At 40.1% G+C, this 25745-nt stretch overlaps 2 protein-coding genes across 4 annotated transcripts in view; one reads left to right on the forward strand and one right to left on the reverse strand.

The window, feature by feature from the left end:
- ppp3ccb (protein phosphatase 3, catalytic subunit, gamma isozyme, b) overlaps positions 1–25745 on the reverse strand; it is a 26330-nt gene continuing 585 nt past the window's right edge. The window contains exons 2-14 of one of the 3 annotated variants that reach the window (XM_067485118.1): positions 16911–17108; positions 16114–16238; positions 14361–14472; positions 14061–14206; positions 12949–13088; positions 10130–10207; positions 9625–9719; positions 9371–9496; positions 8018–8095; positions 5311–5395; positions 3319–3416; positions 1967–1993; positions 1–709 (exon numbers count right to left, since the gene is read on the reverse strand). In XM_067485118.1, the coding sequence (XP_067341219.1) occupies positions 534–709; positions 1967–1993; positions 3319–3416; positions 5311–5395; positions 8018–8095; positions 9371–9496; positions 9625–9719; positions 10130–10207; positions 12949–13088; positions 14061–14206; positions 14361–14472; positions 16114–16238; positions 16911–17108 (1484 nt within the window). In that variant the 3' untranslated portion in view covers positions 1–533. Of the gene's footprint in view, positions 719–1966; positions 1994–3318; positions 3417–5310; positions 5396–8017; positions 8096–9370; positions 9497–9624; positions 9720–10129; positions 10208–12948; positions 13089–14060; positions 14207–14360; positions 14473–16113; positions 16239–16910; positions 17109–25745 lie in introns of all 3 variants that reach the window. The other 2 variants (XM_067485117.1, XM_067485119.1) reach the window with 2 other exon arrangements.
- LOC137104201 (myosin light chain 5-like) overlaps positions 25526–25745 on the forward strand; it is a 5910-nt gene continuing 5690 nt past the window's right edge. Inside the window, exon 1 of the mRNA XM_067485122.1 lies at positions 25526–25743. The gene's annotated coding sequence lies outside the window, so the exon portion shown is untranslated. The remainder of the gene's footprint in view (positions 25744–25745) is intronic.

Consider the following 25745-nt stretch of genomic DNA (forward strand, 5'->3'; position numbering starts at 1 on the left):
ACATCACATTGAAAAGAGGGAACAATTAAAATATACATATATAATATAAATGTCAATACTTGCTCCTTGGAGCTCAGTCACACTATCATTGGCATAAGTAAGGATGGATTTTATGCAATCTGAATCAGTTGTTTCGGTGTGTGTGTGTGTGTGTGTGTGTGTGTGTGTGTGTGTGTGTGTGTGTGTGTGTGTGGGCACAAACACAGCGTTTGAATGAGCGTCACTTCCTCCCTCACAAAAAACCAAAACCAACAAATAAAAAGTGGTGTTTTACCAGCCTTTACCAGCCTCCTGATTATAAAATGTACTCGACTGGGCAGTGATTGCCGTCAGGTTGGTTGAGATTTTATCCTGTTCAGTCTTAAACTATGATTCTTGGATGATAAAATAAATTAAGCATGGTGAGAGTTGCTGAGACTGAACTCTTTCTTCTCCTGCGCTTCAAGAAGAAAAGAAGGAGGGAAGAAGGGAGGAAGGAAGGAAAGGAGAGGAGAGGAGAGGGGAGGAAGAAGAGGGGAGATAAAGGGAAGCATCTAGGCCTGTGCGTTGGTGCCATTCTTGTCTGGAGGTCCAGCGCTGGCTGGCAGGTTGTTGAGGCTGGGGGCGGCCTCGTGTTGGTTGCTGTCACGGCGCGGGGGCATCCTCTCATTAATCCGGTCCAGACCTCGGGCCTCCTCGAAGCTCTGGATCCTGTGCTGCGGTTTGAAGCCTTGAATGGCTGACAGGAAACAGATGTCTATGAGAGCAGAGCTGCAGACGATGATGATAACTAGCACCAGACAGCAGGGTCAGAAATTCAGGCTGATTTTAGCACCAGACGTATAAATTTAGACTTAACTTTGGTTAAAGTAATATCTTGAAGTTTTGTTTCTTGTTCAGTTTTACAACAGAAAGGCGGATTCAACCCTGATCTTTTTGTGCTGCTGTTAAAACTGTAGACTTTTAGGTTACTTCTTACGCGCTTGTGTTAATTTGTCTGAGCGCATCAATGAGGCTGAGCTTCCTAAGTGAAATACTCTGTGTTGTTAAAAACATCATCACCTTTATGGAGGGAATACTCACAGGTGCAATACAAGCTCTAAATATGTCAGAATTACATGTTTGCACTGAGAAATTATTTTCAATAACTGTTAAGCAGCTGGAAACTGGCGGAAAACAAAAAATCTGCATGTGTGTTTTGGTTTGTTGTTGTGCTGCAATCGATTTGCTGCATTTTCTGTGATGAATGTCGATCAGTAATCGGTCAGCACATAACATGGTGCAGCTCACTTAAAGAGCTGCTGCCAGGAACATTCATGGCTTCTTTGTTTATTAAAATAATTCTGCATTCACCCAACTGTCTTTAATTTCTGACCCTGACACTCACAATTATTATTGCTACATAAATAAAGAGAATACTGGGAGATCTGGCTGATCCAGGAGAGAACACTTACTTCAAAACAGGACAAGGACAGCATGAAGACAAAAATACAGACTTTAAATAAAGGGCTGTGTCACAGTTTTAACTCACAGGAGAAAAATGCAGCTGTGCTTATGCCATAAACATTCATAAAAGAGTTAAATGGGGGGGTTCAAGTGAAGTACACAATATATAAAGAACATCATTAATCAGCACTTCAACATTCATTTTTATGCAGACGATGCACTTTTCTACATGTGTGAGACTCATCCTTTAGTCTGATACAAAGATCATCTGTGTCTTACAGATTTGTTTCAACGTGTCACTAAGATACATGACATTCGCATCGTCCCTAATAAAAGACATAAGACGTAAAAAGGAAAACAGTGTTTAGCTAAGTAAACATAGTTGATAAATACGAGCTCCCAACACTCAACAAAGTGATAAATTTCGCCTGATTTTCATCAGGATTCAGGTTGAAATGTGGTAAAGTGGCCCTTTCACAGAAAAGCATCACTAACACACGACACAGAGCTGAGACAGAGACAGATGAAGATGGTTGCATACCTCGTGCTTCTTCTGCTTCTACGGTGGCTGTGTAAGCGTGAGTAGCAGTGCCATGCCCAAAACCAATGGAGAGAGAGTGGGAACGTTATCAATGCATTCAGTCAGTCTGTTAACATGAAGTCAATCATCAGACGACCCCCCCCCCCCCCCCCCCCCCCCCCCCCTCTATTATCCCACTAAAAATACAGTGACCATAGAAGTAAGCTCAGAACTACATGATTAAATCATCATTAGGGTTTGTTGGAGGAATAAAAAGTTTTAACACCATGCTGCCATAAATGGATCAACTGCAGTAGGAAAAAACGGATTATCGGGAAACAAACTTTTGGTTCAGTTGAGAATTGACTAGACAATTAACCAATATGCTTATCAATGAAAAAAATTAATGAGAAAAAAAAAGTAATCCTAAAATCTTATTCCATCCTCTGAAATGTGATCATTTCTTATATGAACTCAACATTTAATCCCATAGTCTTCTAATTTTCTATTCACATAATATTCTGCTGGCAATTTACACAATCACGTGCACACTGTACCTCTTACTTTCCACATTTTCATACTTACATTTGAACTCACTGTGTGGAGAAATAACACACTTGCAAAATCGTAATAATTATTAATCACCAATAGTGGAAGGTAGTGTAGAGAAACTATTCGAGTTGTTTCTCTGGCAAAATACTCACATGATATTAATTGCAGACAAAATATATTGAAAAACATCAGAATGCAGTGTTAATAGTGACAAATTAAGGATATAGAATTTTTCTCATGTTTTAAAAGAAACAAAAAAAGTATACAGTACTCTGCAGTTATTTAGCTCTATGTGCTTCTACAAACTGGAGTAATGTACTTTAGCTGAATGTTAACCTGTAATATGTTTGGAATCTGGCCCGATTGCTACAACACCAGTTGTCTGATGTTGTTTGAGGGCATGAAACCCGATTAATCACCTGGACGATAATTAGTGAATAATTAATTGCAGCTTAATTCATTATGTTCTTATTAGTATAGATTGTATTTGATAAACAGAAATATGGTTGATGATAAAACTAGAATCTTTAAATAATCCACTTTATTACGATCTGGTTGTCAGAACCACCTTAATTCTCTGTAGATCTGTCTTTATAGGGCAGCATGGTGGAGGTGTTTGATTAGAATGGTTCTTTAGAAGAGGAAGGGAAACCACTTGACATTTCCATTTCACAGTGTGTATGTTTGAGTATGGGGGGCGGGGGGAGGGGGGGGGGGCATATCTAAGCTGTTAGTGTCTCAGTGTGAGTGCAGGCACAGGGAGTTGGTGTTAGCTGGACTCCGTTAGCGTTGGTGGGATGCTCGGCTGCGTTCACACTCACCGCTTTGCAGAGTTTGCCGACCTCCGGACAAAACTCCTAGTGGCAGTGTTCCTGTTGGGGTCAACCCCTTGAGCTGCAACACACTCTCATTCTCCTCTCTGCCGACACAAAGACACAAACACACAATGAATGACCTACTGCATGTACAGAACATTTTACAGCTGAAAAGGTTTTAATGTCATTGATAAGTGAGTAAACAAAGTATGAGAGTACACAGAACAGGATGTGAACACAGCCCACCACAGTTTACCTGCACTGGACTGTCTGATTGTGCATTGATGAAAACCTTTGTGTCAAGCTGCTTTGTGTTATGCAGTTCTGTTGTGAGCCTTAGTCCGTCTTGATTTCCAACTGTTACCTTCATATTGTCTGAACACAGCTGATTCAGGTAGTCAGTGGTGCATAGTGATGGAGACTTGGAAAACGAACTGGGTTGACTTAAGGACCAGAGTTGACCAGTCCTGTTATACAGAGCATCGTCTCTCTGATCCTCTTTTTTTCCTCCACTTTCCAAGATAAAAAGTGTCAATAATGGAATGATCACAGTAAAATTTGAGCCCACAAGCTTGAATGTCAACAAGAATGAATGTTTTACTGTGGTGTGTAGTGTCAGTAACACATTACATCTAACTGGTGTGATGGCAGTGTCACATTGGTTTACGGAGAAAGTCTGATGTTAAATGTGCTGTAAGTAGTTGCACCTGGTATGAAAAAGTGCTATTTATGCAGCCCTACATCTAATAGAACGTAGCTTTTAAAAATCATACGACCGCACCACACCACACCAGAGTGCTACTGACAGTTTTCACACCAGCTTAAACAAACCACAGAGTTTTCTTTTCCTTTTTTTTTAAGGTGTGAAAGCAACATTGGTTAGTTGTTGTAGGTCCTAAAACCAGAGACAGGACATTTACTACAACCTGCAAAACAAAACACTGCTTTTCAGACTGATGTTAAGGTCTTTCTAAAATAGTGATTATTTCCTCTCACAGATCAGCTTTTTTAAGACTTACTGGGTTTTTATGTGAATCTGATTCACAGAAACTGGTTGAAGCCAGTTAATTCAGGCTCATTATTAGCTACTGCAAACATGCATGTGTCTGCGGTTTGCGTCGGTGGGCTGCATGTGGGTTCAGAGCTGTTTTCAGGTGTGTGGGCATTTTTTTTGCATTTCTTATGTTCCTTTGTTATGCTTTGTTGCTTGCAGTTTAAGGTAAAGCACACGGTTCCCATATGATAACACGTTCTGCATAAAACAAAACTGTCCCCCATATTATATAACACACAGTCACACAAATGCACTGCTGTACCTAATATTAACTCATGTATTTACATAGCAAGGGTGGTTCCCTCTGAGCAGGGCAAAATAAACCAATAACTAAAGCGGAATTAACAGCCAACAAGGCACAAGTAGCTGAAATATCTTTAATAATAATAATAATAATAATAATAATTCACTAATAATATTTAAAAGTGGAATCAATTTGCCTGCAATTCTTTTCTACGGCTTAAAATAACAATGAACAAAAATATTCATCATTTTAGGGCATATTCTGACACAGTTGCCCAAGATTAAAGGAGGACACATGTAAAACAAGAAAAAAGTCATTAGCCTTTTACTAAATTGGAGCAAGACAGGAAAAGGGATAAAGTTTTAGCATAACTTCAGTACTCTGAACAACCTATATTCTTGGATTTTTTTAATGCTTTTTTAAATTATAAAAGTCCCGCTGAATTAATAAACACATTTTTCTTTTACTGCCAAGAAAATATAAATCATTCAGAAAGTCACAACTGTCATAAAACTCCAAACTTAACCATACAAAAGGTGCAAACTTCCCAAACAGCAGCAGTCTGCATGCAAACCTCATTACTCCTCACTGTGTATTCATGTTCTACACATTAAGCTAAACTGATGGTCACTGCTTCAGATTACATTCACATTTAAAAAAAAAAAAAAAACTAAAACGCAATCACGCAATAAGAACACACCTGAGCACAGAGAAGACACGCGCCATCTTTCCAATCGCCCGGATCTTATTTCTGATCACCTCCTTTCTGACGGCTGGAGCTCCACCTGAACAACATGGAAGTGAGTGGAGAGAAACTGTAAGAGCAATAAAAGAAGGCAGAAGATGATAAACGTTTTCTGGATCCATAACCATGTTGTAATCTCCTAATGATTACACAACTGCCTCTTAGCAGTTCATAAACCTTTTGTCCACACAAACAACACGTTGTTGTAACAGTGAGAAAGGAGGCCAGATTCCTCCTCTTTAAAACCCTGTCTGTGTCATGTAGAATGAGGGTTAGGGTCCTGCTCATTATGTGTAAAGCACTTCATCATCTGGCCCCTGATTACTTCTCTGCATCTCTAAGGTCTTGAGACAGAAACCTGCTGGTTGTTACAAACGCATGGCTTTCTATCAAAGCACCACTGCTAAGGAAAAACCTGGCAGAAAAAGTTCTTCAAAGTGATGTCTGATAACTCACATTTAGCATCAGCATCAGCACAGAATTTTATATTTGCCAATTTTGACAAGTGCATTATAATTAAGTGCTATTATTAACTCAGAACCAACTCAGAGGGAGCTCCGTTAAAGAAAAGTTACTGAGCTGCTTCAGATCAAGCTGCCAGTCTGGCAACACACGTTATGTGAGTTTGCTGTTGCTCTGGGGACAAACCATGAGGACTTAAGAGCAGACTGGAGAGACTCAGCTCTGGTTCCCAGCCGCCGTCCGTGGATAAACACTGTGTTGTGTTGGCAGCAGCTTGCAGCAGCTACAGCAGGAGAACGAGCTTCACCATCATACCGACACACAAGCCATTTTAACCGCTGATACCAGTGTTAAAGACTGTGTAGGTCAACACACAGATTTCACCCAAACAGCTTCTGAAACCTTTAACTGATCGCTGCAGGTCTTTTGATCCAGAACATTCAAAAGCTGGTAAATAAATTCCACATCTAGCTGCCACAGATACTTGCGAGAGAAGAAACGTGGTTTAATTTTCTGCTGAAAATACTTCACAACGAATTAACACCACAGCTATTTTCTCGCTGTAATCTTGTTAAGTTCTGGCAAAGAGATTTTTCCTGGGTTCTAAGCCTGGTTGAGATATCTTTGCCTGACCTCTACAGTACTGTGCAAAAAGTCTTAGGCCATGATGATCATAATATAAAATATGTAAAAATAAATAAATAACAAAATACTGAAAGAGACTGCTTCTAAGTTTGCGTGATCTCTTCTTGCACTTGAACTCTCTTGGCCTTCCACTCCTATTTTTGGAGCAAGAAAATTGTCAAAATCTGTTTAAGTGTTTCTCAGTTTCTTCGAGAGAGACCAGAGGAAGTTCAGCAAGGACCTGAATCAGCACCTGGCAGCTTCATCTAGATGCCAAGTTGGTCCTTTCACAGTGGGAGGAAGCTTGTTTGGCTGCCTTCGTGGAGTGATAGCAGCCATAAAATAGTGTTTCAGAAGGGGAACAGGATGAAAAAACGGCGGAGATAAGGCTGAGATATGCAGAAGCTCACAAAGACTGAAGTGATGATCAGTGAAAAAGAGGATTATGGAGTGATGAAACCAAGTTTAACATTTTCAGCTCTAATTCTCGACTATACGTGAGAAGACGAGTTGGAGAGAGGAGGAAGAATGAGTAGTGTCAGCCTCATGTGAAACGTGGAGGAGGGTCTGACATTGTTGGTCAAATTTTCAGAATATGAATACTGACAATTACAGATTCATTATTCCGTCATTCCTTTTGGAAAGTTTCTGATTGAAAGCAGTTTTATTTATGATCCCAACAGCTGATAAACCCTGAGCCATGGACTGGCATCCATCAAGTCCAGGCTTGAATATCATAGAGGCAGGGTGGGATCACCTGCCTCTATGAGAAAATAAAAAATAAATAAAATCATAAAATAGTCTAAAGTAGAACTCTGGGACGTGCTGAAGGAACCCAAGTATAATATATTATAAGATTCCTGCAGAGGACTGTCTGCCAGAAAGAACGGAGATGTTGCAAAGTACAAAGGGATGATACAGCAAATGGCAACATGTTAAAAAAAAAATCGTAGGATTTTCAGGTGAAGAATTACGACTTGTTCAAACTTGTTTCTGCTTTGAGGTTACTCATATCTGATTTCCTCTGAGAAGGGACAACAATCCAAATCAGGTTTCTTCATGTCAGATCTGGTCACCTTTAATACGTTGATTCTGTTGTGTTGGACACTAAATAAAACCCCTTTTCCCTGGAAAGAAGGTTTGAAAAAGCGAGTATATTACATGTTTACAACATTGGATATTCTTTGGAAATTCTATAAAGGCTATAGAACAAAACATGTCCATGACTGCCCAAGTCATTATAATCTGGCTTGTGCAAGCAAACATGCACATAGAGAAGAGGAACGTGCAAAGTTTGTTAGCTGCTGTTTGAGCAGAATAACTCTGGTTGAAGTGTCTGGTGTCCAACAGCAGGAAGAGGTTTCATAAGTCACACCCTCACAATCACACAACTAGAACTTGGCACAAAACACAAAGGTGACAAACTGCTTCACATCTTTGCAGGTTGCTCTTCACGATACTCCAAGACCATGGGGAAACTAACAGTTTGTGATAAAATACGTTGAAACATCTGTTAGGACTTTAATCCAGTTCAATTAGAAACACATGTGATGGTGAAGGTGTCACATCCTCTTACCCTCGCATGTGTCGTCCCCTTCAGACATCAGCTCGTCATCAGAGCAGATGTTCAACACGTTCACCAGCATCTCTGTCACTGTGTGAAAACACAAGTACAGACCAGTGTTACATGCAGCTCATGGATGTTTGATCTTTAACGGCTGCAGGAGAGAGAAGGACAAACAGCAGCTACACAACAACGTCAAACTTAATGCTCCAACGTTAGTCACGAGGTTTCACAGCATTCAAATCAAGCAGATTCAAATTCAGTGTGTCAGATAAGAATTGAACAGGAATATCCTTATCACGCTGGAGTGCGTTATATGAAGAGCTGCTTCATTATTTTAAATAGAGAGGCCAACACAAACACTCCACCGCCCACTGTGACCTCATAGTAGAAGTATCAGCTTTCTGACAGTTTCAACTGAAAAACTGAGAAATTATAACCTTTTAAAAAGTCTCATTCACGGCAGAGCTGCTGTGTTTGATGGCATTAGATGTACAGTTGTATCTGAGGAAGTAACGAGTGCACATTTGTTTTTTAATTAATTGCCTTTTATTCTGCCTTTTTCTCTGGTTTCATACATGTCTGATTGGTCACATGCATCAGAATCCTTTTTAAGTTCAAGTGACAATTATTGAACTTCACAATTAATTGTTGAAATTGGAACGAGGGCTGTAAACTGTTGCCCTCAGATTTTAACGTCGTATTTCAGACTCTGCAGAAAGCAGGAAAAGGTTTAATAACCACACAGCATGTTCCATAACAGAACTCAAGTTTCCATTAAGACTAGGTTGAAAAATCTTAATCCTAAACTATTCCTTTAATGACATCCCTCCTCAGTTATGCTTATGTTATGTCATATGATACATAACTGTGGTCTGTGTCACAGGATCGAGCGTCTGATTTTAGCTGAGAGGTGAACACTTGTTTGCTACTTCAGAAGCTTATTTTCCACACACACACACACACACACACACACACACACAACTGTCTGCATGACATGGTACATATAAAAATAAGCTTCATACAACTATAAAATGTGAATATATTATGATTCTGTTATTTCTCACCTTTCAGTTGTTGAAGATGCCTGATTCATTACTATGTGTACATGTGTATTTGGCTTCGTGAAGATACCAGGAATGAAATAACAATTGTACTTCATAACTGTAGTGACTCTTATTTAAATTTGAAGGTTACTAAATGTATTATATACACTGTTTTTGTAAGTAATTATAAATTGGAGTTTATAAATTATTCATGATTGACAATTCTTGCTTGCTAACATTTACAACTGATGCTATATTATTCAGAATTCTTTTTGCAATACTGTCATAATTTTGGCCTCAGCAGAGACAGAACACTCACCTTTCTCTCCAACGAAGGGCAGAGACCAGGTGAAGACATCCATGAAGTTGGGCAGCCAGTAGGGGTGGGGGGAGCAGTTAAACTGGCGGATATTCATCACATTATTCTCGTATTTCAGCACCGCAGCTGATGAGCAAACACACAACACGCACATTAACATTTCTCCTACACGAAGCTCCACTTTCTGCCTCCTGGTGCCAGGGCTCCCAGGTTTCTGAGATGTTGCCATGGTTTCTGTCCTTCACCTCTCTTACCTTTGTTATTGTACACATCCAGGTAGTTAGGAGCAGAGAAGATTGTAATTAAAGAAGGGAAGCCTGTCGTCTGGCTCTTTCTGTACATTCGATACCTGACAACCACAAAAAGACATCAGTCGACAATTTATCTTCCTTTTGGTATGTTCACTCAGCCCAAGACGTAAGAAGACGTAAGCAAGAAATAACATTGAATAAAGAAATTACATTTGATTTAAATTGTGGTTTGATTCATTAAACTAAAGCAGCTTCTACATGAAAGCAGTTGCATTAATGCATTTCATATAATTCAGCAGTGACCACATGAAGAAAAGGTTTCGTTTTTGTTGTCGTGAAAAGGGACAAATTAAACAGACCTGTGCATTAACTACAATTTCTTTGTATTCAAATCTCAAAATAAAAAAAAAGGGGAATATAATAAAACAAACCTGATACAAAGTGGAGCAGAAAAGCAAAACACAAACATCAATGTCCAGTCAAAGAGACAGATTGACTTTGGACTCACCCTGCATCCTGGGCTTCATGTGCTCGTATTACAGACAACAGGTTGTTGTTCATCAGGAAGTCACATACTGCTGGGTAACTGAAAAACACAAAGAGTTATTATTTATTAAAGATGGACAAACATCAGGAGATGGTGAAAGATGTCAGTTTGGCAAAAGAACAGTGGCTGATTTCAGAAGATGGTTGTTTCATAATGTTGAGCCATGATGTTTCCTCCTACAAGCTCGCCTGTCTCTCCATCAGCTCAACTCCGTTTACAGCACGGATTCAAGTTGAGTTTAACAAGAGATGCCACAAGTGCTAAAATTAGAGGTTAATTAAGGTCGAGATTTTCATACGGGAGCACGGACCTGCATAAAATTATAATCAAAAGCCTTTTACAGACGCAAAACACTGAATTCATTTCATGCACCGGGAATAAACAAGACTCTGTTTGCTTCTAAAGAGCATCTGCTGCTGTTTTTGTCAGTATGAGAGCATTTGTATTTGCATGAATCACATTGGTGTTGGGTGCTGCTCCACACATCAGACATCAGTCAAAAAGTGTGGCACCAGAATTATCACCGTACTTTTAATGAAAACTAACATAAAAGCGAATGTTAAATTATGTAACAGTTTCCTAAAACTGAAAATAAAATTATTTACCCGCAGAAATGAAATGAAAGAATGAAAACAATTTAAAGAAACAAAAATATTAATGTCTGTTTAGAAACTAATGGAAAAAAAATTGTCGTTATTCTTTACATTGTTCAATTCAAGGCAGCAGAACTGCTGGGTGCTCGTGTAGCTTTTACCTACAGTCTTTGCTGGAAGAAGTGAGAAAGTAAAGTCAGGATGTCGGGGAGAAAACTTGGGAGAAATAAACAAATTTACTAAAAATTACCAAAACAAAAAAAAAGTGTTCGAAATAAAAACTAAACTGAAACTAACTAATACTTAGTGGAAATCCTGTATGAATCCTAAAATATTATCAAATAAAGGACTAATTTGAAAATGTAAAAAGACATTAACCTTAAATTTAAGTAACTGTAGTTTCCTGCTGCCTCGGCAGTTTCACCAAACATTAAGACGTTTAAATACAAAGAATGCACATTAATACCTGCTGCATAGATAAAACTGGTATTGATAACATAAGCATAGACTTATTTACACTCTAAAGAAAAGTCTTATGTGAACACTGACATAAATCAATGACGGAGCTGTTTAATTCATCTGTGTGGTAAAGTCCTTTGATTTTGTAACCAGTCTAAGCAGTTTCATTCCAGAAAAATAGGTACTTTGGTAAAATGTTCTGATTTAACAAAATGTTGGGGATGAAATTCAACAGGGAGAATAAAGACTTGAATTAGTTACCAAATGCATTTTTATATTTTTAACCAAAAAAAATCTCCATTACTTCCTGGCATATTCTTATAGTAATACACCTCATTACACACCACCTGACTCCTACATGAAGAGCAGAAAATGGATTCATCATTCACAAAAATGATTCATTAATTTAAGTCAGAGGTCTGGAACAGTAAGAACCTTTTTTTGTGTGGCTAAAATCCAACACAAAAATGTTCCTCAGTAAGGGAAAAAACACAGTGACAACATTTAACGAGTGGAATTTTTAGAGAAGAAGAAGAAACAACGACTCGATGTCAGCTCACTTAGCTCATTCAGATTCTGGTTTCCTGCTTTATTTGCATTTTCTCAGACGATCTTTGACGATGATGAAATAAACACTTCATGCACATAAACTAAGTCTGAACTGCTTGTCACTTGGGTCGGGACAGTTGTGAGAGTCTGAACATTTCTGTAATTTCTGTTAACACCCATCTCACTGGGATGTATCACTTTTGACATCTGAATTTCTCTCTCAGCTTCTTTTTTCATCCTTCACACAACTATTTCTGTGACCTTTCACGTGAACAAGTGAGGTCAACGCTATGAAAGTCTTCCAGGAGACACTAAAACCTGGCCCCTGAAGTCCTATGTGTTAATTTAAGTGGTTAGCGATCACAAAATGCTTGTAATCCACTTTGGAGAGGAACATGATGCTAGACTTAAGCTCCCCACCTTGTCTATGACAACTTTCTCCTACTTCCCCTCTGACTCAGAATGTGTATAATAACCTCCTGAGACCAGTGCACTTGTGTCATTCTGTATTAAAATAATGCTGCAGCCCTGTGCAGAAGACGTATCTTATCAGTGGGGATGATGTGCACGAAACTTCCTCTTCTGAACTCCCCGTGTCCACAGCAACTACTGTAAATCACATTGCGCTTTCAAACTTTCACTTATCAACATTTTTAAACATAACTGTCTTCATTTAACTAGCAAGAAGCTAAAACAGAAGCCAGAAACTACAGCACCCGTGCAGAATTCATGGCCTTTTACAGTGTTGAACAATGACTTTATAGAACCACGGCCAAATAAATCTCATGAAAGGAGGCTGAAATCATCAATAGATCCATTAGGGACATCAGAGAACAAGCAATTTGGCATCCTTCATTTAAAATGTTGAGCTACTAAAGCTAACGCAGACTAAAAAGAGGCTTTTGAGCAGCAGCGGCAGCTTTCACTTCACTTTGACCTCCATGTGGTGTCAACACTGCAAATTCAGTGCAAATATTAAGACAGAGCAGATAATGCTAATATTTATTTTCAGTATCTGTCTGACAGCGGATTTAACCAGCGGTCACTTATCCAGAGATAAGCCATTGTTTAGAAAAGCTTTAATCAGCTCACATTAACAGGCCCAGCTGCTTTTTGTCTTTTTTTTTTTTTTTTATGTGGAAATGTTTCCAGCAGCAGACAGTCCCGATAGCGTCGTACCTGTAGAAATACGAGCAGCCTCTGACACTGTTGTGGCAGAAGTGTTCCTGGGTCTTCTCCGAGCCATAGTCCTCCCCCGGGTCCGACCACAGCAGGTCACACATCGGCCCAAAGGCAGGTGGCTCCTTAAACCGGTCCAGCTGCACACAGCAACAGTTTAAACAAATGAGAGTAGACTGGGCCTTAAAGATTCAGATATCATATAAGATGATACTTGAAAGTTTGTGAACCCTTTCAAATTGTCTTTACTACTGCAGAGATATGGTCTAATCCATGTGGGTGTGTTTTCGATGTTTTAGTAAACTGTTGGATGAGGCCAAGACAATAAAAGTGGATTATATCCTGCTGCCAATAGAAATTTCCTGCCAATTTCTAATCACACACCCTCAGGTGATCGCTGCCTCCTACCTGTAAACAGGCTGGTGTTTTTCATCTAGCTGCCCTGAAAGCCAACGTACATCCTATGACATAAACTACGTGAGCGTCCACTTAGTAACAGCAGTTTAGGTCGTCCCTGTGTCTGCCCCACTCTCGTGAACAAAATATCTCATGTGTGCAATGACGGAATTTCTTCTGGCAAATTCGGCACAAATGTTGAACTCATTAGGCCATTGGTGAGAGAGAGTCACTGTGACTGCACGTCTGGCCCATTCTTGTCGAAGCAATTTCTCAGGAAAACCCGGAGGGAATTTAGCTACATCTGGCACAAATGTCCACTTGGACTCATAGATGAGCTGATTAAACACGAATTCTAGGTTTCAAAACTTCTGAAGGTCACCTGAGAAAGCACCAGACTTGAAATGCACAATCCAGGCTTTGTGTGTTCTCCATGTCATTTAGTGCCTGCGCTGATTGACCAGAAGAAAGTCTCTCTACTACATTTCATGTCTACATTCTTTTCCTCCGTACTTTTTCTGCCAGGTTGGGAAATGCTTTTTTCCTCCACTATTGTGTGTGTGTCCATTCAATTCCACATCAAGTACACCACTCATGTTTCTGCTGTTATTGCTTGTGGTTCTCTGTGCTGTAGCTGCAGTCTGTGACCCAGTTGGATGATAACTAACGCAAATAAGAATCAGACCCAGATGCACTTGCTCCTTTATCCAAGTTACCTTTCGGATGTCGTCCAGGCAGGTGATTTCAGGGCTCAGACCTCCGTGCACACAGAGGAACTGCTGGTTGAGCAGAGCAGCCAGAGGCAGGCAGTCGAACGCTTCCATACAGGCATCGTATACTTTCTCAGAGTACTTTATTTTACCTGAAGGACGCACAAACACATTAAGGTCAGAGGACTGAATGTTTCCTATTTGCTGAACATACAGCACTACTCCCTCCCTCATACAGTGAGATTAGAAGTTTGTCTATGGTGGGGACTTTTAAAGACAAACACAATCAAACCACAAGAGACCTACACTCCTGTTTGAAGGTGAAATACTCTGTGAGATGCCGGCACTCATGGTTGCCTCTGAGGAGGAAAAGGGTCTTGGCGTGGTTGATCTTCAACGCCCACAGGTACAGTACACACTGAGGGGAAGGGGGAGACACAAGAGGACAAGGTTAATCCTGCAGTAAAGCTTAATTAAAATGAAAGATTCAATACATTTGCCATCAGGAATAGAGTCCCAACCAATATGATCACTGACTGCTGAGAAGCTGCACTAAACACTCTAGAGAAAACTTATACTTCTCATATTAAATGTATTCTAGAGCTGGATAATTATCAATAATGTCTGTGATACAAGACTAGATACAATCTAGTGTTTCTGGTTACTGACCTGGACTGTTACTCCGATCAGATTGTCTTTCCCTTATCTTTTTTAATGACCTGGCACCTGCGAGGTAGCAGCCGTATCAACACCACTTTATCGTGGTGATTTTGCCTCCAAGTATTCCAGGAGTCAGATACAATGAAGACATTTTCCTTGTAAAAGTGGGTTTGTTATCAGGGAAAGGAAGTACTGGTGGACACAGTCATCACACTTAATGTCCAAACAAACCCACTCTTTTCAGCTGCCAGTCATTCAATCACTGTTTTATGCTGCGTCAAACCACCTGTTCAATTTCTCTCTCTCTTTTTTTTTTCCCTTTCCTGAAGGCGTCAACAATGAGACAGAACTGACCACCTGTTCATCCAAACTAAACAGGCCTGATCACAGAGGAAATGCGAGAAGAACAACAGGCAAATGGATTCGCTCTATAACAGCATGGACACTAAACACCAAATAGAAAGTTTATCGTGGGTATTTTTCATTTATGATGCAGAGCAAAAGAGAGAATGAGAGGATTCTGTGGATTAGATCACTCTGACACCTGAACTCTCCCATCTCTAGCTGCAGAACTTTCAATATGCTTTGTGATCTTCTGCACCACTGATGCCTCAGCAGTCTTAGTCTGTAGCAGCATAACTATGAGCTGCTTCAGAGTCACTCAGCAGCAAGTTTTAAGTTTAGTCTTAAAAAAGGGGAAGGTGTCGCCTCCCAAATCTGATCTGGCAGCTGGTGCTACAGGAGAGTGGCTTAATAGTTAAAAGGCTCTGCCTCCCATTCTACTCAGTAATTTGTGTTTTAAAGAAATATCTTGACTGTACATCACAATATGTGCCAAAAGCAACACTGACAGGAACATTCAGAGCCACATCAGGCAGCACTCAGGTTGTCTTGCCGTGTGTTTTGTTCTGGAGATAAATGACTTCTAAATTAATCTAGTTCAATGGGGCATGTGTTACTCTACAAAGTATCTGACCCTGATTCTGGCTGTGTCTTTCAAACAGGATAATGCAGCACTCTGTGGCCCAACCTGAGCTGGGAATACAGAGCTCCAGGATATCCACTAATCCTAACAAGGAAGCATGACAGCAGCCAATAAAAATGTCATGCCATCCATAGCTGCACAAGACACACAAAACTCCTTCCAGAAAACACACTCGGTCCTTTCCTCGGATTGTTTGAGAGGCAACACGTGAGGTATGTGAGTGCAAGTACACTGGTGTGTCTCAGCATGTGTGTGTGAGTATGAGGGTGGGGCGTTAAGTGTGGCAATCAGACACTGCACCCTCCACTTGCCACAACTATTTAAAGACTAAGACTAAGCCATGCATGGCCGAGGCTGAGCAATGGGCCACCGCTCCAGATGTCAGATGAAATGGAACAAGTGTGAGGCATCTACCTCGATGCTGAAGTACCCTCGGTCCACATAGTCCCCGAGGAACAAGTAGCGGGTGTTGCTGGGTGATCCTCCCACCTCAAAAAGCTTCATCAGGTCAAAGAACTGGCCATGGACATCTCCACACACTACACACACAAAAAAGTTGCTCTTTGTTAGCGTTTCTAATATTCTGTAGCCACACATGCATATAAAGACAAACCAGCAATTTTTAGCTCTTCCTGTTCACAGTGGCTTCTTCAAGAGTTTGCCTGAAGATGGCTGCTAAACAAAAAAGGAGGAAACCAATCATTTGTGGGGGACTATTTTCAGCGGTGGAGTAATCCACACTTGGTCTCTCGTGAGTATTTGTGGCAGCAGGTTGCTGAATGTGGGTCTAAATTAACTGCAGTGTATGTTCATGCTGATGTATGAACCCAGTGCAACAGTGTGGCTCATTCATGTGTTTCTAGACAACAATGAGCTGCAATAAAACTTTAATAAATCTTACAGTCTGAAAAAACTTTACCAGACTTTAACAGGGCCCAAGACAGAAAAAAGAAGAAGAGGACAAATAAACCATAATGTGGCAACAATAAGGCAGAAAGGACAGTGCAGAAAGAGATAAAAATAGTCAGAAGGCATGAGGGTGGATACCTAAGCTAAGCCACATGTCAGGGAGGGCAGCTGCAGAAATACACTGCTGCATCAGAGACTGGGTGGATCTCGGAGTTTCCAGAAAACACTGCTGCACACAGACCGTCTTCGCCTCACTTTACCCGACTTCAAATCATTTTGGTTTCAATGGTGTGAGTGTTCACCTGTGATGGGGGCTTCCACTTCCAGCATGCACTTCTCCTGGCGGAGGATGTTGGCACCCTCATTGATGATTTGAAGAGCTGCCTCCTCCTCCAGCCGGCCTTCCTTTACCAAATGGGCCTTCAGCACCTCCACGCTGGGCCTCCCGTCCACATACAGATCTTTGACCGTCAGGCGTGTACCTGGAGGATATGGCACCGCTGCACAAAGGCAGGAGAGAGAATGGAAAGAGAAGCAAGTGAAAAATGCAGCTCAGTCATATTCCACTGTGATTTTGTTACAAGTGGTTTCAGAACGAAAACTAAAAAAAAGACAAAAACAAGTAAATTACACGTTGCAGCAGAGATGCTCATAACTGAACCTATTCTCATTCTTGATTAGCCTGATTGTCCTAACTGGACTAGACTATAACGTGGTAATTTGTATGTCTTCAAATGTCTTGCTCTGTCAAACCAATTGCATAAACTTACAAATAGTCAATAATCAATTATTATAATAATCAATAATAGTCAACAATCAATTAGTTAACCAACAACTGACCGAGATTTTATTGGGAATTTTTTACTAACAATGCCAAACATTTGGTGGGTCCGGCTCTCATGAGTGAGAATGTGCTGCGTTTCTTGCTTTCACATGAAAATAATATTTGTGCGTTATGGATTTGTGCTCAGGCCAAAAAACAAAAACAAAAACAAACACATTACCTTGAGCTTCAGGACGTAATGAATGTTTTTCACGGTTGCCTGAACATTTATAGAGAGCAGATTAATTAATAATGAAAATGCACATTTATTTTCAGTCTCATAATGAAGAGACAACCATCATGTGTCAAAGCTCAGTCCATTTATTTCATCATTTAGTCTTAACAGTGTTTACTGGCTGACACAGCCCTAAATATTTTAACATAATTTAGTCTAATTTAATCCATTTGAAACAGTATGATGGAAAGATGTACAGCCAATTAGGGCTAATGAATTTCATTATGGATTAATCTGTTAATTGTTTTATTGCTTCTTTTCGGTGTCTATAAAATGTCAGAAATCCTGAAATGTGTCTGCTGCAATTCCTAAAAGGCCAAGATAATGTATTTACTGCCCCAAATCAGTTTACAATCAGTTATGCCAAACCAAAGCAGAAAATCCCATTTATGAATCATTTTTTAGCCCATTAAACAAAGTAAATTAATTCATTAACAGTTAAGGACATTTACGCACATAAATTATGCATTTTAACTACAATTCACTTGCAGAACTCCTCACATTTGGGAACATATGATATTTTCAGTACCATTCATCACCTTTTTGTGCTTCCTCTTGTCCAGTACTGATGAAATTTATGTAAGGTAAGATTCACACCACCTGTCTACAGGTGAAGTTAAGGTGGCACTGTACAACTTTAGGGTGGGGCTGCTTCTTTACCATCTTACTGTAGACTTGGCTGCAACCTAATCTGTGTGTTTATGTGTGCGTGCGTGTGTTGCAGGGTGATGAGTAACCCAGCTGGAGTAGCACAGCTGCCAGCCGACGTTATTGATTTTAAATTGATCAGTCATTAATCGGAAACCTGAAAGTGAGCAGCAGTCAGCAGCACTGCAGGAATTGGACTAAAGAGACTAAAGACTTCTGCAATCAGATCAAAAACAAAGTCCTCCGAGGTCTCAATGACGTGTCGAGGCTCGACTCGAAGACAAAGGAGCACAGTTTGGCAGAACACACCAGGCCCTGCAGGAAATTCCAAACTGCTCAATTTCTGGAAAACACCTTTATTTCACACAGAGACCTGACAGATCTGAACTGAGATCAACACTTTGTTTTCATATCTCTGGCTTTGAGATTTTAAATCATGACTTCCACTGTTAACTCTTTAATTCTCTCAGCTGTTGTCCGGTTGATTAGCTCTGCATGTGGCAGTGTCCTGTATTATTGCAAAGCCATTAACTGTTTATACAAGACTGAGTTATTGGCCTGATAGAAATGAGTCACATTCTCAAGTTGAACAATCAGCTTGAGAGAGGGCGTTTCTGTTGGAACTACAGAAACATGTTTTTTTATCACTGGTGTTACAGAGTGGAGCTTCCTTTTAAATGATCTTTGGAGGAGCCGACAGAAAAATGTTCTAACAAATTACTAAAATGATCCACATCAATTATTGGCAGACACAGAGTTCACTGAATTGTGCACTTTGCAATCTCTCCCCGCTCAGCCCGAATAGTTTTCCTCATGGACTAGTCTCCCCCCTCATGAAGAGGTGCACGAAGCACTAAGGTGGACTGTTTTATTCATGAATCACAAATAAAATCTTCATTTAACCACAAGAAGTGTCTCATTTGTGAAGAAACCTTCCTTTACAGGGAGCAGCTGCAGCAGCAAACAGGACACAGAGGTTACAAAACCACAGACCACAAACTGGTTCAAATATTAGTTTGCTTTATTTAACCCCTCAGAGCATAGATGCTGAGGACGTTTTGGTTGAAAAGTGTCATTGCCTGTTTAACTCCAGGCCTTTTATATTTAGAAATAAAGTTGTCTTCAAACGTAGCTTTTAGTGTTAATGTATTATTATAATTCTCGTCTATGATGACGACAGGGTAAAGGTTTGTACAGCAGTGATGCAAACTGTTAAATGAGGAACTGTGCTTCACTTAGAGAAAAACATATTTACACCAACCAAAGCAGTGACATCTTTTGAATCGCTGTCCAAAACTGCTTTTTATATTTTATAGATTTTTGTACTATGTATTTTTTTTTAAGTCCTACATCACTAATGAGTATATCTTCACAATTTAACTGTGATTTTCTTCGACCATCTGCTCTCCTGAAAACTTCTAAGTAACTTAACTTTGAAACATGCTGCACCTACAGTTTTTATTACGTCTCAATAAATAAAGGTTTGTCGAAACAGAAACTGTTTTCTCCTGTAAGAAAACCAAATGCATCGTGTGTCACACAACACTAAATCAACACTACTGCTACTCACTTTTCACACTTATGTACACAAAGTATTTCATAAAACACCGTGTCCACACACACACACACACACGCACACACAGCCTAGTGGTCTAGTTCAGTGTACAACTCTGAAACCAAACCAGGTCACACATATATTTAGCCAATCGTTTCCTGAACTGGTTCATCATCACCAGCAGGAGGAATCCAGCTGGGCTTCAAGCTGATGTCAGTGTGATCGGACAAGATCAACTACCCAATAACTTAAAAGCCAGGATCGTGTTTCTGAAGAGAGGAAAACAAAACCACAGTCAAGAAAACGAGGTGTGACAGACCACTGTTGTGAGTGGTATTCAAAGAATCAATGACAGAAGTTTTTTCCTAACTGCCCCAAAACACACATCACAACAGCTTCCAGGGTAATTAGCTTATACACAGTCAGGCCCATCAGTTTCTGAACTGTGACACAGTTTTATCATCTTGACTTTGTAAACAATTTGAAAAGATGTTTTAGTGTAGACTGTCAGCTTTAAGGGTTTGGCCACAATGAATGAACTGGGTGGGATTTACTACTATTCTTGGACCCTGTAGGAGTGTTTATTCCCTAATTCGTTAGTTTAGAAATCAGCAGATAAAAAGCAGTCTGGATTTGAAGTGTGGCATTTCCAAAGTTCTGTCCTCGTCAGAAGACACTATTATACCAAAAGACCCGAAACAAATCCAACAGAGAAAAGACTGAAAGTCTTGGGACAATCACTTATGTTGTTAAAAAAAGAAGGTTGCGGTGAGCTCATGCAGAAAAGTCCCAGTAAACCACAGAAAACAAACCGGGGCGGACAACAGAAGGCGAAGAAAGCCCCAGAAGCAGCGTATCATCTCCACATGATACGCTGAATCTACAAATTCTCTACAAGATATATTTAAAGACTCAAGCTGACACCCTACATGTAAAGCAGAGTCCAAACATTTCAAACAATGGGAGCTGTGTCACCGTCCAAATACTTATGCGCACAGCAAAACTCAACAGGAGCAAAAACTGTATCCTGTAAAAATCAGTAAAACGCAAAAGAGCAAAAAAGAGACGACATTAAATGTAAAAAAACCAACCAGATGATGAACATCCCACAGGAGCTCAGCATACGCGTAATCCTAAATGATCACATTTTGATTTTTAAAACTCGGCTTGGGTTTTTGCTCGTTGTGCTTGCAGGGATCTTTGTCCCTGTTGGCCACTGTTCACCCTGTGGCCACGAGCCAGTCAAATATTAGTAAAACAATGAGAGCATCACACAGGCTCCTGTTTTCTTTTTCTGCCGCTCTGCACAAACTGGCACCTTCTCAATGTTTCTCCACCGCCTGGATGGTTGACCAGCAAACATCAGCAGGAGCAATGTTACAAAGAGAGCGGCTTCACCAGTAGAGGACAACGGTAACACATCAGGCTGTACGTGACGATACAGGATGTTAAGCGTGCGACTACACTGGGAAATAACAGAAAGCAGCCAATGAGACGATCTGCTCTGTTGCAAGGTGCAAATGGTGTTTCCCCAGCCCACTCTGAATTTTTATTTCAAGTATTTCTAGATACTTTTTAGGTAATTAAATTGTACTGTACAGGTCTGTGCCTGGATAAAATGATTTTGGACTTATGCATCTATTGTTAGTGTTGTGTTACGTATCTGAACAGTCACACTTGTTTTCAATATTTCTTCATCTGCCCAACACCTTTAACTTCAGTTGTTCTCTGTAGTCTGTTACACCCTTTCTGTTATTTAGCCAACCTTTAGTAAGATAAATGTGAAGGACCAAGCAATAAAAGCCTCCTTAGTTAAATCAATAATCTAAAACAGTAGAAAAATTGGACTGACTTTTGAGATGACTGCATGACTTTTACCTACGTGGACATAATAAAACTGGCAATGAGTGTAATATATACTTGATACTGTGCAGTGACCAAAGTAAACAGAGTGTGATGTCTGTCCGCCTCTGGCTAAAGCCTAGTTGACATTTCTAACAAAAGATTTAATACAAGTCAGAAAAAGGGAGAAAGCCTGAGAGAAATTTGGGACTCACTAACTGTGAAAGAATCATTTTAAATACTGGACCAAGTCTGAAAACACCACAGTGTGACCGTGATTCAGTGACTAGTACGAGCCCAGAATTTATTGTCTTTATTACTCACATCACCCTGAGGCAGACAGGCAGGAGCCCAGAGCAGAGAGTGCTATTACAGGACCTACAGGGCCCAGTGCAGAGCTCCATCCTGGGGCCCACCATGAGACACTGAGCCTGCTCCGTCCTCAGGTCCAGCTCCATGAATCATGAATGAGGACAGAATCATTACAGATGCCAGCCAACGCAAACGGACGGACTGATTCGATTACCATCGGTAACTAAGCCAAAAAGCCTGAGCACCCTGAGCAGATCCACTATGTGCGTTCAGAGCAAAGGATGGACACACACGCACACACACACAGTCCATTGACTAGGTTCAACAGAACACAGTGTCAGCCAGCAGGGATGAACCCTGAGCATGAGGATTATCAGGTTCATTATCATTTGTCGACTGACAGAAAGTGTGACGTTAGAATGGATAAAACATTAGAAACAAACAAAAACAGCCAAGGTCAGCGCCACAAACTGCCCAACAAGAACCAAAGGCTTAAAATGGCACCAGTCTCAAAGGAAACATGCTAAATTAAAGATGCATTTATGAAATAATAGTTGAAAGTGACTAGTACATTAAACATGTAAACGAGAGCATTTATCTGCACTAAAGTAACCATGTTACAGTCTGCTTTCTCTCTTAACTGTCATGCAAACAGGAAAGCTGGTTTCCTAAATGGGGGTAGGGGTAGGTAGAGACCCCTAAATCATTAAAAGGGGCAAGTCTACATAAAGTCTGACAGAAAATGTAACTAACACAAAGTGACTCGTAGACGTCTAAATAAGTCACTTTCCCCTGTGGATTTTTTAAATTCAGATAGTTCCTGTTGTGGATCAGCTTTGTGTCTCCCCCCCCCCCTTTATTTTGCTTTCTCTTCCCCTGTGCTGTGACTCTGCTGCAACTAAAACATTAAAAAAAATGATACGTCAGAAAGCAGCATTTTCTGTCACTATACATTTCAATTCTGAGAGCCAGGCTTCACAATAAGTCAGAGGTGGAGGAGAAATCAGGTTATGCTGCTGCATGTAGCAAATCAAACCTGGTAACATTACAGTTCCACGTAAATACACTCTTTTTTTATTTTCTTTAAACAAGAGGACGCACAATAGCTAAACTGCAGGATCAGACTGGGTTTGTCTTGAAAGAGAATTCATCAGGTTTGGGTTCATCTTGATTTATCTGTGACAGTGTTCTGCAGACCCACATTATAGAAGGTGTATGTTGTTGCATCACACCTTTACATACACTATTATCATTTATGCTGTCAATCCACATAGATATTGCTGTTGCCACTCAATACTGTAGTACTGCAGTATAGTGCCATACTGTAAGTGTTGCCCCTTGGTTCTGTATTTTTTTGTCCTTCTTCCTATAAACAAATGTATCGGTGCATGTAAATGCTAATATCACATAAAAAAAGTTTTTACTGCATGTCATCCTGGGTGTGGGTGCCTCATCATACGATCCCCAGAAACACAACTGGCCTGATGATAACTAATTAATAAAACACCTCTGGGTCTAATCCAAAAATCTATTTAACAGTAGATTCATGAACTAGACACTGGTGTCTTTAATGTTAGTTGATGAGAAATTTCATTTACTTCAACACCACAAACTTAGCTGCAGGCTGCAACTAACAACATTTTCATTATCGGTTAATCCACCTACTTTTTACTGGATTATTTTTATTCTTGTTTTATTTAGCATAAAAACATACATGGACCGCATATATAAATGTGATTTATCATTTTGCTTATAGGATCATTTCAGTCAGGATCTCCGAGAGCAGAGTGTGTGTGACAGCTTTACAAACCTTGTTCGGTCCTTTTCACTGTCCAATATTCAATTTGCCCTCAAAAAAGCAAAACATCTGATGAGCTGGAACTTGGAAATGAGAAACATTGGCTCCAGTCTTAGCACTAATAAATAGTATAAACATAAAAATGTTGTGTTTCATGAACAGGAGCAACAGCTTCAATCTTATATGGAGCTGCAATGATTCGCTCTGTCATATGTCATTTACGGAATATTTTTGACAGCCCTGGAGAGACAACACCACAAATCGATTAATCATTAGTTGCGATTGGGTTTGGACTGATCTTATCTCGGGGGAAACTATCTCTGCAGCTGGTCTAATAAAAAATTATTTTCCAAAAACAACTATAGAAGGAACAGGAGAGGACATTGTCTCACACACACACACACACACACACCTCCTCCTCCTGCACTCAATCACAAACACTGCAGCGCTGCAGTTATAGCAACACAACCATAAGATAAATTACTGAGGCATTTTGAAATAAGACATGTCAAATTTGTCCATTGCAGCTTCTCCAGTGTGATTATTTGATTGGGGGGGGGCACGTTTGTCTGTGCTAAGTAACGTCTAATAAGAAATGTTGAATTTCTCTGAACGTGTGATGTGATGGACATCTTTACCTTTTTTATTTTAACAATTATAAAAATAAACTACAGAATGAACATCTGCAGAAATGCTTGGACTTATTAGCATCTTGGGAAAACTGTCTTGGTGTTACCTGTGCTTTTCCCCCCCAAACAATAGCTTCTGGAAAGAAAGGGCCATCTTACATTCAAGCCGAAACTTAAACATCCCTACATTCACCAACACTGCATCATTACAGTGACAACCACAACTATAAAAATTGAATATTCTGGGCCTTAAGATACAAATGATAAGATTCCAGCGTCTTTGATGGGATTCCTGATTCCTTTGGTCTTCTACATACATTATTTGAACATTTACAAAACAAGACACTTAAAGACATCACTGTTAACTCTGGGAAACTGATGGAAAATATGATTCATCAAAAAAAAAATAAACAGCACGTTAACTGGTCATATAAATATTATTTTGGTTGCAGTCATCTCTGGACTAATATGTTGTGTCTGCAGCTGATGCAAAATTGTAATTAAAAAAAAACAAATGTAAAATGAGTCCTGAAAAATGTCCTACAGTCACCAACACTGCAGCATTGCAGTTACAACCATGAAATAAATAAATGATAAATGAGTAATTTAGAGCAAATATTTTCCAAATCTGTTTTCTTTGCAGCTTCTCACGTCATTGTTTAACGTTTTCTTTGATCCCTATAACAGGCAACTAAAAATCTTTGGGTTGATAGTTGCACCCTGGGTTAAATCTTTAGGAAATTGTTTATACAGCTGCAGGAATAACGCGATTCTCATCTTGAAAACGTCGTTTTTCTACCAACAGCTGTTGGAGGGAGAAGAGGGGGAGTCGTCACACATCGCCTGCATTCAGTCACCAGCACTGCAGTGTTGCATTCACATGCACCACCACAGAACGTTTCATCACACCGCGGTGGCTGCTAGAAAAAGCACATTCCTCCAAGAAACAGAGCAGTTTTTGTTCCCCCACGGGGGCTCGGGCTGTAACCTGCTCGCTAAAGCGGAGCCGCGTGTGCCCGTTAACCGTTTGACATCTGGCTCTCCGGACAGCTGGCTACGAAGCTAACTCGTTAGCAGCCGCTGGAGTCATCCACTTGCATAACGTGGCGACCTTCCCCTCAAGGCGGGGAGATGTGGCAGTGAGCTCTGCGATCCGCCTGGCTCCACGGCAAATTAATTAATTAATTCATGAATAAATCCCCCAGCAAATTAACTATTAACGGGGCTGACCTGTCATCCAGCGGCGCGTTAGCAAACTAGCCACCGTCAACTTCCTGCACCCGAAAAGAAAACGT

This window comes from Channa argus, chromosome 18, assembly GCF_033026475.1.
Source record: "Channa argus isolate prfri chromosome 18, Channa argus male v1.0, whole genome shotgun sequence".
NCBI classification, from domain to species: domain Eukaryota; kingdom Metazoa; phylum Chordata; class Actinopteri; order Anabantiformes; family Channidae; genus Channa; species Channa argus.